The 16,976-nt window shown below is 40.3% G+C and overlaps 1 protein-coding gene across 1 annotated transcript in view; it reads right to left on the bottom strand.

Annotated features, from left to right (window-relative positions):
• The window catches only part of LOC139947497 (protein eva-1 homolog C-like), an 83,891-nt gene extending 67,434 nt beyond the window's left edge, over window positions 1-16,457 (bottom strand). The window contains exon 1 of the mRNA XM_071945423.1: window positions 15,843-16,457. Within this exon, the coding sequence (XP_071801524.1) occupies window positions 15,843-15,933 (91 nt within the window). The 5' untranslated portion in view covers window positions 15,934-16,457. The remainder of the gene's footprint in view (window positions 1-15,842) is intronic.
• Between the last annotated feature and the right edge of the window lie 519 nt (window positions 16,458-16,976).

Genomic DNA, 16,976 nt, shown 5'->3' on the forward strand with positions numbered 1-16,976 from the left:
TACTTTTGTACACAGAAAGTGAAGAAAAAAAAAGATGAAAATCAAAACCAAAAAGAGGAACTCAGCTTAAAAGAGGAAATATCACATGCCTGTATGCTCTATGAAATTAGGCCCTGGCTAATGAAAAGTCATGGCCCTCCTAGTAAAGTAGCCAATCCCTGCCCTTCTATCAGTACTCCTAGTCCTAGCCCTGACAAAAATGGAATAACCTTGTCAACTAGATTCCTGCCGTTTTCTAAGAAATTGAGTACAACGTGCTGACATTTCATTTTTCTATGTATAAACATGTTTCACAATTCTGTGTATCCTCTTCTTTCACACTTTTATGTTTGTGGTTTTACTGGTCTACCACAATTTAGAGGAATTTGCAATGAAAAAGGCATGTCTCCAATGATACTAGCATCCCTGTCATACCAACACTGTTAGCCCTGAAAAAAAAAATGCATTTATCTTGTCAGCAAGACCCCTGCCTTTTTCAAAGAAATACAACAAAATGCCAATGTTTCATTTGTGTATAATGCAGGATCTCCAGAACATGTTTCAGAATTTTGGTATTATGTCGGCTTCATTCATACTTTTATGTTTGTGGTTTTATAGGTCTACCACAGTGTACAATTAAGAGGAATTTGCAAAAGCCCATTGCAGCCTTCTATAACCCCAGGGGTGCAGTTACAAATGTACTTCTTTTGACACCATATTAGGGTTTATTGCTTTTTGACATGATGTAAAAACTTCCCCGTTTTGTAGTTTTACCATAGTTTACATTTTAATGTACACTTGTACATTGACCTATGTTTATTGTGCGTTTTGCCTATTATTTAAAATTTGACAGCTCACTATTCAAAGGGAGTCAATTATTAAAAGGGAACATTGGGGGAAAACAGATTTTTTATGTCAACAACATATTTTTTTCTAGCAACTTAAATATGTAGGCCTACAGATGTATGACACATCTACACTAGAATAAATTGCGCTCTTAAAACTTGACCGTGAAACTTTAGTAAAATCAAGGTTCCAGTTTTGTGTAAAAACAGCATTTCGCGTCAGCATTGCGAATAGGTCTATATAGTGCAGATAAAACCTTCCATGCTTTAAATTTGTAAGCAACATCATATTTTCTCAAAAATTACAATGTTTCGCATCACAATATTTCTCAGCCCACAAATTATACAAACTTAATGTAGCAAGTAATCTTTTTATGTAGGCCCCCTAAGTAGATTAAAAGTTGTCAATTTGCTTTTGTGATAATCAAGATTACTGTACAATGTGTATTGCATAGCATGAATACCTCTTTAAAAGTTGATCCACACATGCCCACTCACTGCTTGTGCTATGCATTTAAGGTGTACATTGCATCTAATTTTGCCGCACAATACTTTTTAAGGATCTGCATAGCACTGTTGTGACACTAATTGAAATGAAAGTCCGTAGTTATTTTTTTGGAATGGTCGATTGTCATTCGCATCAGCTTCAATGTAAACACGCCACTCAAATAACCAGTGAAAATTTCATTAACTTTACAGCAATTGCGTTTGAGTGAAAACAACAAGAGACTGTTTGCGTTTTGTCACTGGGATTTTGTGCAAGTTTATTTATTACGAGTGTAGGGCCTACATGTTTTTGTTATTGCTGGGGGTGGGGCAGCAGGTCTTTAAATGCGGTGTCCTTGACTTTAGCAATGAGAGTATTGCAGATGAGAATATTACTCTGGAAGTCTGATTTGTATGAATTTCGAGAGAAACAATTAAAAGAGCAAAGACAATAAAAAGGCAAGGGGGCACAGGCAAGGGGCACAGGCAAGGGGCACAGGCAAGGGGCACAGGCAATGGTGCTAAAGCAAGGGTGTAAAGGCAAGGCACAAATGCACCAAGACAAGGATTAAAAGGCAAAAAGGATACAAAAAGGTGAAGTGGCAAGGCAAGGGCAAGGGACCAAAGAGAAGGTTGGATAAGGCAAGGAGAGTGCACTTAGCATGCTACAAAATACAAGGGGGAAGGGAAGGGCACATAGGCAAGGGGCAAAGGCAAGGGGCACAGGCAAGGGTATAAAGGCAAGGCACAAATGCACCAAGACAAGGATTAAAAGGCAAAAAGGGTACAAAAAGGTGAAGTGCAAAGGCAAGGGCAAGGGACCAAAGTCTAGGTTGGATAAGGCAAGGAGAGTGCACTTAGCATGCTACAAAATACAAGGGGGGAGGCAAGGGCACACAGGCAAGGGGCAAAGGTACAGTGCAAAGGCAAGGGACCAAAGGCAAGGTTGGATAAGGCAAGGAGAGTGCACAAGGCATGCTACAAAATACAAGGGGGGGGGGGGGGCAAGGGCACACTGGCAAGGGACCAAAGGCAAGGTTGAATAAGGCAAGGAGAGTGCACAAGGCATGCTACAAAATACAAGGGGGGGGGGGGCAAGGGCACACTGGCAAGGGGGCAAAGGCAAGGTTGAATAAGGCAAGGAGAGTGCACAAGGCATGCTACAAAATACAAGGGGGGGGGCAAGGGCACACTGGCAAGGGGGCAAAGGCAAGGTTGAATAAGGCAAGGAGAGTGCACAAGGCATGCTACAAAATACAAGGGGGGGGGCAAGGGCACACTGGCAAGGGGGCAAAGGCAAGGTTGGATAAGGCAAGGAGAGTGCACAAGGCATGCTACAAAATACAAGGGGGTGGGGGGCAAGGGCACACTGGCAAGGGACCAAAGGCAAGGTTGAATAAGGCAAGGAGAGTGCACAAGGCATGCTACAAAATACAAGGGGGGGGCAAGGGCACACTGGCAAGGGGGCAAAGGCAAGGTTGAATAAGGCAAGGAGAGTGCACAAGGCATGCTACAAAATACAAGGGGGGGGGGCAAGGGCACACTGGCAAGGGACCAAAGGCAAGGTTGAATAAGGCAAGGAGAGTGCACAAGGCATGCTACAAAATACAAGGGGGGGGGGGGGGCAAGGGCACACTGGCAAGGGACCAAAGGCAAGGTTGAATAAGGCAAGGAGAGTGCACAAGGCATGCTACAAAATACAAGGGGGGGGCAAGGGCACACTGGCAAGGGGGCAAAGGCAAGGTTGAATAAGGCAAGGAGAGTGCACAAGGCATGCTACAAAATACAAGGGGGGGGCAAGGGCACACTGGCAAGGGGGCAAAGGCAAGGTTGAATAAGGCAAGGAGAGTGCACAAGGCATGCTACAAAATACAAGGGGGGGGGGCAAGGGCACACTGGCAAGGGGGCAAAGGCAAGGTTGGATAAGGCAAGGAGAGTGCACAAGGCATGCTACAAAATACAAGGGGGGGGGGCAAGGGCACACTGGCAAGGGACCAAAGGCAAGGTTGAATAAGGCAAGGAGAGTGCACAAGGCATGCTACAAAATACAAGGGGGGGGGGCAAGGGCACACTGGCAAGGGGGCAAAGGCAAGGTTGAATAAGGCAAGGAGAGTGCACAAGGCATGCTACAAAATACAAGGGGGGGGGGGGGCAAGGGCACACTGGCAAGGGACCAAAGGCAAGGTTGAATAAGGCAAGGAGAGTGCACAAGGCATGCTACAAAATACAAGGGGGGGGGGGGCAAGGGCACACTGGCAAGGGGGCAAAGGCAAGGTTGAATAAGGCAAGGAGAGTGCACAAGGCATGCTACAAAATACAAGGGGGGGGGCAAGGGCACACTGGCAAGGGACCAAAGGCAAGGTTGAATAAGGCAAGGAGAGTGCACAAGGCATGCTACAAAATACAAGGGGGGGGGGGCAAGGGCACACTGGCAAGGGACCAAAGGCAAGGTTGGATAAGGCAAGGAGAGTGCACAAGGCATGCTACAAAATACAATGGGGAAGGGAAGGGCACATAGGCAAGGGGGAACATAGGCAAGGGGGCAAAGGCAAGGGTGCAGATGCAATTGCAAGGGGGCAAATTAGGCAAAGGTCCGAAGGCAAATAACTGGGTACAATCATCAATGGGTAAGGGTGCTCAAGGAAAGGGTACACAGAGAGTGTGCATTTTAAGGCAACTTGGGTGCCTGCCATACGTGTATATGCACAGTTCACAACAGTAGTCCTCATTATAATGTACATGTATACTCATGTTCGTACATGCACAGTACTCATTCGGAAACCCATCTCTACCCACATCAATGACTTTCACCGAGTTTGATTTAATTTAGAAGGACGATTTGCTGTGAGCCTACAAGCAGATAATATCATGATCAATCTAAAAATAGATGTTAAGGAGTTGACAGGTACACATTAATATGTGGGGGGACGTTTCCCCGAGGGAGAACCAGGTGCGGCTACTCAACTGACTTTTAATAACATGTCTTGCCTACAGTCATCTCAAGTGGATTATTGGCTTCATCTCAGCAATATTACAATCACGGTCAATGCCCTAAATGATCAAACTTGATTATTTCCCAATTTATATTACGCATGACTGCCGACCGACCCACATCTAGTACTACTACTAAGATTCCCTTTTGCATTTTGTTTTAACAAGAAATCACACTCGGTGATGCGAAAATATCAATGTTATTTTTTTGTTTCGGGCAGTTTGGGGGGAGGGAATTATTGGATGTAAAGTTACAAGGCTGCAATTTCGAAAGGAAATGGCTAGGTTTTACTGCTAGATTTAGATGGAATTAAAGTACAGTGCACATGAAATAGAGTCAGGAAGTCCGATGCTTAAAATTTACCATGGACCACAGGGTTGAGGTCAGTGATTTAGTGTGAGGCCAGCAAACTCACAACCGGACAAGTCCAGTGGCTTGTTTTTTTAAAATTAAAGACACTGGACACTATTGGTGATTGTCAAAGACCAGTCGTCTCACTTGGTGTATCCCTACATATGTATAAAATAACAAACCTGTGAAAATTTGAGCTCGGCTGGTCGTCAAAGTAACGAGATAATAATGAAAGAAAAAAACACCCTTATCACACAAGTTGTGAGCTTTCAGATGCTTGATTTCGAGACCTCAAATTCTAAACTAATCAACGTTATTTTTTTGTTTTGGGAGTTTGGGGGGGGGGAAATTATTAGAAGAGGTAAAGTTTACAAGGCATGCAGTTTCGAAAGAAATGGCTAGAATTTACTGCTAGATTTGGATGAAATTCAAGTACGAGTGAAAAAGAGTCTGGATAGTCCAATGCTTAAAATTTACCGTGGATCACAGGGTCGAGGTCAGTGATTTAGTGTGCTCAAGGCCAGTAAACTCCAAGTTCAGTGGTGTGTTTTTTAATTAAATAATGAAATGAAAACTCGCACTCCCCAGTGTAGGCCTAACTACAATGCAGCGATGTTAGAGTGTGTAGAAAGGGTTTTCTTTTCTCATTTCGTTTCTGGTCTTGAAAAATCAATTTATAGGCCAATAAAAAATGTAAGCTACATAAAGCCCTGCGCTTCTGTGAATTTGCCCTAAACTCAAGACCTAACTCTTGGCTCAATCCAACAGCAGCCGGCCCTCAATCCACTCATTATTTTAAAACCACACAGTGAAGCTCCAGTCAAATACTGAAAGTTTTCCCCCTCAAATCCCTTTAGAGACCGAAGATGCCGGAAACACTTCGTACTAAAATGCCCATAGCGGCCGCAAACCGCAAACCGCTTCGAAATTTGACCTACTTCCACTCAACCAAATAGGTCAAAGTAAAGGTCATGACCCGAATTGACATTTTTCAATGTTTCTCATTTTTTCATAGTTTCTTTATGTCAGAAACAAAAACAAAATTTCTGTTTCAAATTATTTGTCCAGACAATTTTATAAGGTGATGAAATATATAGAGAACTGAATGGTCTCTAAAGGGGATACATTGTATGTAGACCAAACAAGTCTAGCCCGTTTATTTTGTATCTTGTAGTCATAGATTGATTAACAACGGGGACAGTGTTGGAAACAATGTGTACATTAAAGATGCTATGTCAGATTTTTGGCCCCAAACATTAAAAAATTTTTTTTTTTGAGTGAATGGTATTTCAAAGAGTATCACCCGCTCTAACGAAAAAAAAGTTTAACTTTTACTCTCAATGGTCAGGAACCATGACAACAATTTAAAACGTTTCTTATAAAACACATAAGAATTGGTCATAAGAATTGATATATTGTCGGGATCCCGACAAAAACTAATTTTGAGCACTTTATTTCACTGCTACTAACTAATAATTGGCGGACTTTTTCGAGCAATGGCTCAAATGAAGGTGGTAACTTTCTCGACCCCCGTCAAAATACCTATTGAATTTTAAATCAAAATTTGTTGGTCAAATCGGCCAAAAATCTGACATAGCATCTTTAATAACAGGTACTGAGGACAAAAACCCTCAAATTTTGAATATGAAGTTCATACTAATCTCTGCACACTTTTAAATGCTTTCAAACTACGAATTTTCAAAAACAAATCCATTCACCAAAAATATCAATCAGCGTAAGATACTTGTAGAACTTAAATCTTAGAATAGATCAATTTTAGAATTCAATTTGGTAACTTGATACACTTGTTTTTACCATTTACCGTACAGTAGGGCTGCGGGGGTGTAGGCCTAACTGCGTTTAACTGTCGTTTTTTTTTCAATGCTACCTCCCGCCAAAGAAACAGTCTCCCTCTCCCCATTAAAAATGCAATTAGACTGTTCTGTCCATTAAAAAGGGTCTCAATCTCAAATCTTGAGACTCACCTACATTATTCTCCAACTTGTACCGCTGTCTCTGATTACTTAGTCTTTCTTCTTCAAAGACACTGGACACTATTGGTAATTGGCAAAGACCTGTATTCTCATTTGGTGTATCTCAACGAATGCAGTGAAAATTTGGTCGTCGATTGGTCATTAAAGTTGAAAAAGAATATAGTGAAAGAAAAAAGACCCTTGTTGCACTACTTTGTGTGCTAAAAAAGGCTTCACATCTGAAGTCTTTAAATATTTGACTGAGTAATTACCTTTTTCTCAAAAACTATGTAACTTCAGAGGGAGCAATTTCTCAGCGTGTTTTATACTATTACTATCAACAGCTCTCCATTGCTCGCTACCAAGTAAGTTTTTATGCTGACAACTATTTTGAGTAATTACCAATAGTGTCCCGTGCCTTTAAAGGTAAAGTAGGGCCTAGGCCTTCACCTTTGGAACACTTTTAATTGTTTCCAAAATCCTACATGTAGGCTAGCCAAGTATAGAAATAGGCCAAGGCCCGAATAAATTTAACCAACAAAAATATCATTTAAAAAGGGGGAGGCCTACATGTACCGCATTTTTGAGTGAAAATCTGGAGTGATTAATCGTCCGCAATTAGAACATAAGAAATGCTTAATTGCAGAAATGTTGCTCAAATTGCATTGTTTTCGAATCCCTCTTTCCACAACCACATTCCTTCGTCGATGGTCGGAGGGAACTGTTTCCCAAAATGTATTCAATTATTTCAGTACTTCTACGGGATATTTGGCAATGTCCGAAAGTCGGGATAACACCAAGGAAAAAACTAAATGTGCATACAGCAGTGCTAAAAATTAATGACCATAAAACAAGTAACTTTTGTGGTCATTAATTTTTGGAGTAATTAACAAACAAATGGGGGTACCCTCCCTTTTTTAAGGGCCTTGCATCTGGTAATTTGGCGCTATTTATCCACTCATGAATGTTTGCTGGTACTAAATTTGTTGTGTAGTGGGGCCGTTGTGTAGCGGACACTATTGGTAATTACTCAAAATAATTATTGCATAAAACCTTACTTGGTGACGAGTAATGGGGAGAGGTTGATAGTATAAAACATTGTGAGAAACGGCTCCCTCTGAAGTGACATAGTTTTCAAGAAATAAGTAATTTTCCACGAATGTGATATCGAGACCTCAGATTTAGAAGTTGCGGTCTCAAAATCAATCATGTGAAAAGGTGTTTTTTCTTTCATTATTATCTCGCAACTTCGATGAACGATTGAGCTCAAATTTATACAGGTTTGTTATGCATATGTTGAGATACAGCAAGTGAGAAGACTGGTCTTTGACAATTACAAACAGTGTCCAGTGTCTTTCATCTGGTAATTTGGCGCTATTTATCCACTCATGAATGTTTGCTGGTACATTGATGTGCAGTAGAGCCTTAATACTAGACACTAAAAACAATAACAATTTGGATTTATTACATCCTCACAGCTCGAACAGGTGCTCAAAACGTAAACAAAAACAAGCTCCAGAGGGCCACTTCACAATAATATAGGATGTAAATGAATTCACACTTACAAAAGAGCAGCAAGGTATGTGAAGAACTCTCCTGACTTTAATACATACTAGTGTGTTCTGAGAGGTATTTATATTGCTTGAGTCATTGATGGATGGTTCAATTGATTACAGGTTTTGCAGTGAATGATTAAGACGTGCTACTGTCTTTATTAAATGTCTTGGTCTTATAAGAATACATAATCTATAGTCTACACGCTAATTGATACATAAAATGTAATGCATGTTAACTATCATAGAAACATTGGGATGAACCCCTTACTCTTCTGTGACAAGTGGATCTTGGGTTCTTCGACGTGCACTGCCAATCCCAGTAGGCCTACACTGGAGCTACAAAAAGTACACAGTAAAATCATTGAATTTCTACCTCCATGGTTTAATGTCCAATTTGAAGGACAAATCTATAAAGTATCTCGTCAAGGAAAAAAAATGTGTCAAGACCAGCCCTTGATTTCACAAAACTCTTCCTAACTTAAGATTAATCTTATGACTTAGGACGAGTCCCAACCCTGCACTGTAGCATGCAGACCTTAAGATTAATCCTAAGTTAGGACGAGTTAATAATAATAATAATAATAATGATTACATTTATATAGCGCTTTATACTAAAAATAAGTTTCTAAGCACTCGTTACTCGTCCTAACTCGAGATAAGACGAGTCCTAACTCTTAGTGAAATCGATGGCAGGACTGGAACCCACAAACTGATGATCAACAGCTAGTGCTGGTACATAGTATAGTAGTAAGCCTAGAGTATTTGAACATTTAAAGCCAGTGGACACTTTCTGAACAGAACAAAAATTAAAAGTTCACAGATTAACAAATAACTTACAGGGTTTACAGAAGGTAATAATGGTGAAAGACTTCCCTTGAAATATTATTCCATGACATGCTTTACTTTTTGAGAAAACATTACAACAATTATCGATTCTCGATATCGAGAATAACAGATTTATTTTAAACACATGTCATGACACGGCAAAACGTCCAGAAACAAGTTTTCCCGATATTTTCTCCTGACTCCGCTGACCGATTGAGCCTACATTTTCACAGGTTTGTTATTTTAAAATATAAGTTGTGATACACGAAGTATGGGTCTTTAGACAATACTGTTTACCAAGGTTGTGCGATTGCTTTAACCAACTGCGAGAGTGTTTACCCCCCCCCCCCTAACAAATCCGACCCGTACCCAAACTTCTTGTTTGATCCGCATTGCATGATGCCATGATGATGACACATACACAGTGATCTGTAACTTCTCAGAATGCTTGACAAAAGATAGGAAGCACAAGAGAATTAACTTGCTGGAAACACCAGTCTCAAAGATCAAGGACTCCAAGCATAGAATATTAGAATCTCCTATGCACAGAATTCCCAGCGTGGATCTAGTTCTAAACAGGGGCCATAAGTCGATAACCTTTGCGAGCGTGATTCCTTTTTACCGACTACGCTGGAGCATAAATCCATGCATTCACTGCAAAATCTTTTCTTCCGCTAGATTTAATTACCATCCATAGGGTTTACTGTACACTTACTATGGGGGATGATCTTTCGCATGATTGCCCATTTTACCACACCCCAGTTCATTTTTACTGTACTGTTATAAACAAGCGAGGCCTTCAAAAGTACAATCCCGCACCAAACGGAACCTTGTACCTTACGCAATCTGCAATGAAAGTTTATGGAACAGTTTTATTATCGAATATTAAAAAATTGCTTTCACACAAAAGGTCCTTTTTACGTGGCTCAACCTGCAACTAGAAAACAGTTTGAGAACAGACTCTCTGGAGCCTAATAAATATCAAAGTGGAAATTATGGCCCTATGGCCATGGCAGGCCTAACAAATTTGTGTTATTTACTGCACAAGTACAGGTGGTCTAAACTTGGAACACAGTCCACGCACGCTTGTTGTACAACGAAATTGCACCACAACAATATGCAACCCTGTCACTTTGGTCTTATAAATTGAGCAGTGCCTTTTTTCTCTCAGTGAATGGCACATATGGGCAGAGTAGAAGAGTAAGTCAACATGTGCCCTCGAATATTGCAAGGGGGGCACCATGGAGGATGGGGGCACCAAGCAGGTTTTAAATTTGGTTGAAAATCAACTTGAAGACCGCTAGGTTTATATTGTACCGGAAAAATCGACCAACCAGGGGTCGATTTCTCAGGACTTATTTAAGTCCTAGGAGGAGATATTTATAACTAGGTGTATTTCGCCAAGAGTTAAGACTATATGTATTATCTCAAGTAGCACGAGCTATACTCATTCTAACTTGGGACTAGCCTTAAGTTTTTAATATCTCCTAGGACTAGTCCTACATTGTACATAAGCAACATTGTAGGATCCTAACTCTTTGTTAAGTCGACCCCTGAATCAAAATGGCAAAAGCCTATAAACTGCTTTTATTTTAACAACACTACAAGAGAGATATCATCGGTTGTATACACTTAGAAACTCAACAAAGAGATTCCAAATCAACATATGAAAATCATTTGTTCATTAAATTGTTTTTTTCACAGGCTGTGGACACTATTGGTAATTACTCAAAATAATTATTACCATAAAACCTTTCTTGATTACGAGTAATGGGGAGAGGTTGATAGTATAAATCATTGTGAAAAACAGCTCGCCTCTGAAGTGCAAAGTTTTCAAGAAAGAAGTAATTTTCCACGAATTTGATTTCGAGACCTCGGATTTAGAATTTGAAGTCTCGAAACCAATCGTCTAAACGCACACAACTTGGGTGTTTTTTCTTTCAATATTATCTCTCAACTTTGACGAGCGATTGAGCTCAAATTTTCACAGGTTGGTTATTTTATGCATGTTGAGATACACCAACTGTGAAGACTAGTCTTTGACGATTACCAATAGTGTCCAGTGACAACACATTATTTTATTTGTTACGTACATTTGGAAACTCAACAAAGAGATTTTAAATCAACATTTGAAAATCACTTTTTCATTATTATTTTTTTTTTCACAGTGAAGTTAAATCATTCAATGGAAAGGTCACTGGACTTCCTGTCATGAGTTTTGTGGCCTGACTCTAAAAACACTGGCCTCAGGGCTAATACGGTCCAGTGTAAATTTTGATCCCTGCATTCAGCGTCATTGCCACCCTGCCCTGAAGTATCGAGTTAATGAATTTGATCAGATAAACTGTCAAAGCAGGAGTTTGTGCATGTTGCTCACGTTATTCTGTAGATTGGCATTCTTGGGGCATGTTGGCTGAGGTGTGTGAACAAATTCTTCCCACCAACACTTGTCCTGGGAAAATTGCCTCTTGTAACTGCATTATTAACCACAAACAAGTACGTGTATTGTATTCTCAATTCTTAATCTTAGACTCCAAGTGAATTGAAGCCCAACTGGCTGCTTGGCTGGTTGATTAGCAGAGTGATTAATTACAGTAATTAGACCCCTAAACAAACTACAGTATTGCTTACAGAGTCTCTACAATAGACTACATAGGCCTACATGTAGCTAAAGACCAGTCATTAAAAGGCTGAAGCTTGCCTTTTCTTCTCATTTCACTCTGACTTCTAATTTGGGAGCCGTGATTTATCTCAATTTAACAACTGTCTGCAATTAACTTTTAAAATAGACCTGTTGGCCATCTTTTTATTTAGTTATTTTTGAACGGGTCACATAGTGTTTAAATAGAAACTGACTGGAATGAATTTTAAAATACTTCAAGGGGTTTTAACTCAGAAGCATAAAGAAAAATTTACTGGAGCAGGACTTAAACCTGCAATCTCCATCCGACCCAGGTTGTGGTTTTGACTCAGCACATTAAAGACAGTGTTATGGACACTATCAAAGACTACTCTTCACAGTTGGTGTATCTCAACATCATATGCATAAAATAACAAAGCTGTGAAAATTTGAGCTCAATCGGTGGTCGAAGTTGCGAGATAATAATGAAAAAAAACCACACCCATTATTGTCACACGAAGTTGTGTGCTTTCAGATGCTTGATTTCGAGACCTCAAATTCTAAATCTGAGGTCTCGAAATCAAATTCCTGGAAAATTACTTCTTTCATGAAAACTACGTCACTTCAGAGGGAGCCGTTTCTCCCAATGTTTTATACTATCAACCTCTCCCCATTACTCGTATTCAAGTAAGGTTTTACGATAATAATTATTTTGAGTAATTACCAATAGTGTCCACTGCCTTTAATCGAGAGTAAATTTGTCTTTGTTCAACCCAAAATTGTTTTTAAGGGAAAGGACAAATGTTGACAAAGATTTGAAAGCAATGGGGGGGGGGTATAGTTCATGCAGCTCACCCCAAATAATTACGAACAAATAAACTTTGTTAACCTCCTTCTCAGCCCCCTCCATGTCTTCTTACAGCACAGCTAACCCCTAAGTTATTCTGGGCCCTTCCCACTAGACACATTCTGCTATGATTGGGTTCATCGTGTGACATTTACAAATTTAAAAGCAGTTCAAAGCTAATTCCTATCCATCCAAACCGTCTGACAAAATTCAATATCACCCAGTCCCACTGTGGTTTCGAATGACATCGATAGAAAACCTGACAGGCCTGCAATATGATACAAGGTGCATCATGCATCCACAGTCAACCCTCCTACTGTCTGACTACTCAATCTCTGGTGGTGGTGAATAATTAGATAAACTACACCAGCCTGCAATTATGGTGTGGTGAATACACTACATAATTTGTAGATCATAGAGCAAGGACCTGGGGTCGATTTCACAAAGAGTTTATAGGACTAGTCCTAACTTAGGACTAGTCCTAGGAGATATACAAATTGCATGAAGAGTCCCAAGATAGGACGAGTAACTGTTCCTAACTTGAGATAGGACTAGTCCTAACTCTTTGTGAACTCCACCCCTGGGCCAATTATCAAAGAGCTACGACTGATCTTAACTTTAAGTCAATTGTAGTTGCTAAGTAAAGTGTGATTTCACAATTCAAATCACTGTGGTAATACTGACAAGTTGTCTTGGGTGAATTTTAATGCTTTGTGGAATCAGCCCCTGGTCCTTGCTCTATGATTTATAGATCACCACAGTACACAGTCAACCCTCCTACTGTCTGAATATTCAATCTTAAATGTATGGTGTACTGTGGTTTTGAATGACTGTTCTAGCCTGCAATGACACAATGAATACGCAATACACAACCAAGGAGGTAGGATTAACAGGCTGCAAATTCTATTCTCAGAGCACCTAGATGCCACTACACAAACTGTGTGTAGAAATTGGTCGGTGAAATCACTGGAAAAATATTAAGTAGGATTTGAAACTTTGAATGGTGGAAATTATACGATATGGAAAGGTTTGCGGTAACCATGTAATAACCAATCTCTTCTGGAGAAGACGATCAGAGCATCGGATCGAAACGTCTAGTTAAAGGAACACGCTGCCTTGGATCGGTCGTGTTGGTCTTATGAAAAGCATTTGTAACCGTTTGTTATGAAATGCATGGGTGGAAAGATGTTGTAAAAGTAGAATACAATGATCCACACAAACATGCCTCGAAATTGCACGATTTTCCTTTTACTTCGTTGACCATTATTTTATGGGAGTCAAATTTTTAAATCCCATAAATGGCTGACCGTGTTAGTTCGCACAGTAAAAGGAAAACCACGCCATTTCGAGGCAAACTTGTGTGGATCATTATATTTAAAACATCTTTCCAACCATGCATTTTATAAAAAACGGTTACAATTGCTTTTGATAGACCAACTTGTCCGATCCAAGGCAAAGAGTTCCTTTAAAACCAACGGTTCTTTTCAGAGCCACCCCAACTCATAGTCATTACATGGTGTTACTGCAAACCTTTCCATCTATGGAAAAATATTACCAAGAGTGTGAGGATTACACTGACTGCAGCCAGGTCTGATTTGTTTACTCTGATGATTAAAACGCAAGCCCAAGATGTAAAAAAACACAAGGTTGCATAAATTTACATAATCTTAAATATACAATTCAAACAGCTGTCAATTGATCTACTTTTTAATATGATAAGTTTCAGTCAGTGTGATCAATGGAGCTAAGTGTGATCGAGGTGAGACTTTCACCACCAATACTTCACACCCATCCCTTACAGACAGGCTTCAGTTTGACAAGTGATGAATTTATTAATAGCTGCTCTGATAATAAATTTATCTATCAGTCATCTTTGTGTATGCCGGTTAAACAGACCATGGAAGTCCCCTGCGTATTCAAATATTTTTGTGAACCGAAGGTGCCGACCTACATTACAACGTGGGAAGGAGGGAGGGGGAAGTTACAGTTTCAATCTGTGTTAATTACTGTAAAACTTACAGTCTACGTATTGTTTTTTATGAAAATTTGTTCTCAAAGAATGTTTGGCCCTCGCTGCTTCCCCTAAATAAAAATGTGGGAAAACAAATACTTTTTAGGTATGCCTATCAGACTATTCAATTTTGCACAAGAAATATATTTTGAAATGAACTTGTAAAAAACATTTTAGTAGTAGGGAAAATCCATCGACTGATTTCCTGAAGAACAAATTAATTCCAATATCTTTTAAGTTTTCAATAGACCTAATGCATTGACGTCATCCACCCGCCATCTTAGAGGAAAAACGGTGATGAAACAATCGAGACGCACAGATTTGTACGCCCGGCGCACAGTATTGGCCAATGAACAACCTCCTTTTGACCTCTAGGTGAGGGCGCCCTACTGAAATGACGTCATATGGTCTATAAACATCACACTTACAATGCTTGGATAACTTTCCGTATGGCGCCACCACTTTTTCACTCATTTTTACAAAAAGGGATATATCAATCAGGTAAATTAGATACTATATTATTTTATTTCGAATGAAAAAGTGGTGGTGCCATACGGAAACTTTTCCCAATGCTTTTTACTTTAGGTTAAAGTCAAAGTGGAGATGTCCGATGAGCCCCCCCCCCCCCCCCCCCCCCCCCCCCCCCCGCAAACCCCAACCATCCATCAATATTATGTAGACCAAGTAGGCCTACTACTACTACTATGGGGCGCTGTAGAACTTTCCTTATTTTCAAAATTTGTCATTATGGGTCCTAATGACAAGTTTCGAAAAAAGGAGAACAGCCCCCAGTTGGTCTGTCAATGTACTCTACTATATTTAGCCTTTGATTCTTCTTGAGGCCGTCCAACCATTCCTGTTTATTTGTTTTGAAAATACCTGGTGGCCCAAGTCTGATGTTACCAAAATAAATTTTGCAAAAACAAAACAACCCACTGACACCCGATCTATAAAAACATTACATCGTTTTCACAAAGCACGAACCACGAATATCAATACGTGTGGGAGATAAAAAAACATGTGTTTTTTCCAACCTCCTAAAAACCACAATGAAAGTGCAACCATAGGTGCAACCATGTGCAGCTAGTTGTGGTAAGAAATAGGAAGTTTTCAATCAAATGCATCAGTGACTGTGAAAGCGGAATCCACTGTCAAAAGATGCTAAACCGCACTGCCACTATTTTTTACTTTGGCTTGTTCTTTTTTTTAGATGTATCTATCTACAATAATACAGTATCAATTTACAACAACCACATGGCATTTGAGTAAGATACATTGTTATAATTTCACCCCTCTCTCTAGAGGGGACGAACAGTTTCAGGGACTCCAAAACTCCAGCCCCGTATTTCTCACTCACCTGTGCTTCCGTCTGCCAGGCTGACGGGTAGATATGGGAAAGTCAGCCCCACTATCACAGTGAACACCATGGGCAGTAAATCGGGCATCATCCCGGCGATAAATATGGGTTCATCAACGCACTATAAATTCACCCTAGATCTGAGCCCAGTTTCCGTATCCCATCACACGATTTACTGCAACTTATAAACACAAAAGTAGTTTACGATCATCATGGAGAGGAAGTTAACACAAGTGCTCTCTTTCTCCACGAAGTGGCACGTCCTCGTTTAAATCTTCCCAGAGCTTCAGTCAGAGAGCGACCCCCATGAAACTGTTCGAGAGTTACGTCAACACTTGACAATGTTCCGGCGAAACTGGTCCAAGGCAAAAAACAGCACACACACAAAGTGCCGATTTCACTTCATTTCGGAGAAAAACACGAGTTTACCGAGGCTTTCCACACGATCGATCCATAGTCAGTGTATGTCCGTCCGTTTGTTCCGCTTGCAATAAAGTGTGTAATAAAATAACAAGCGCGCCAGCTAGCATCCTACACACAGTCACTACACTACCCCAACAACTCACAGAAGGTCGTTTTACTCCAACCACTCAAAATGTGTGGACCCTTTTCTGTGAGTGGGTGACAGGGGGAGCTCAGATACACACTGGGTCCAATCCCAGAGAACTAGGTATGCAGTGATGTTGATGATGATGGGGCAAACACATACACAAAGCATTCCAGTAAACCACTACCGTTAGAATACTGGGCTAATTACTTCACCTCACACAGCCGCACGCCGTTGCAGTATTTCTCAGCTATAATAGTTCTCAGCAGCACAACATAAAAAGCACATGGTGGCCAAATCGTGAAATTATCTCTTTTTGAAGAAAAAGAAACAAGATGAAAACGAAGTCACTGCTTATGGATGTGCGCTATGCTCCATCTACCAAAATGTTCATGTACTAAAATTGCTTCTGATCGCGCCAAACCATTGCTCCGCTCAAAAATTCGGTTTGTAATCATGTGACAAAAATACCAAAGCGGCCCTTAGGCGGCCGGCGGTATATTTAGCTATTTGATCGTCGAGTTACAAATACACATTCCATTGATCCACACCAAAACTGACTGTATTTATAAAGGGAGGAAATGGCT

This window comes from Asterias amurensis, chromosome 14, assembly GCF_032118995.1.
Source record: "Asterias amurensis chromosome 14, ASM3211899v1".
NCBI lineage: Eukaryota > Metazoa > Echinodermata > Asteroidea > Forcipulatida > Asteriidae > Asterias > Asterias amurensis.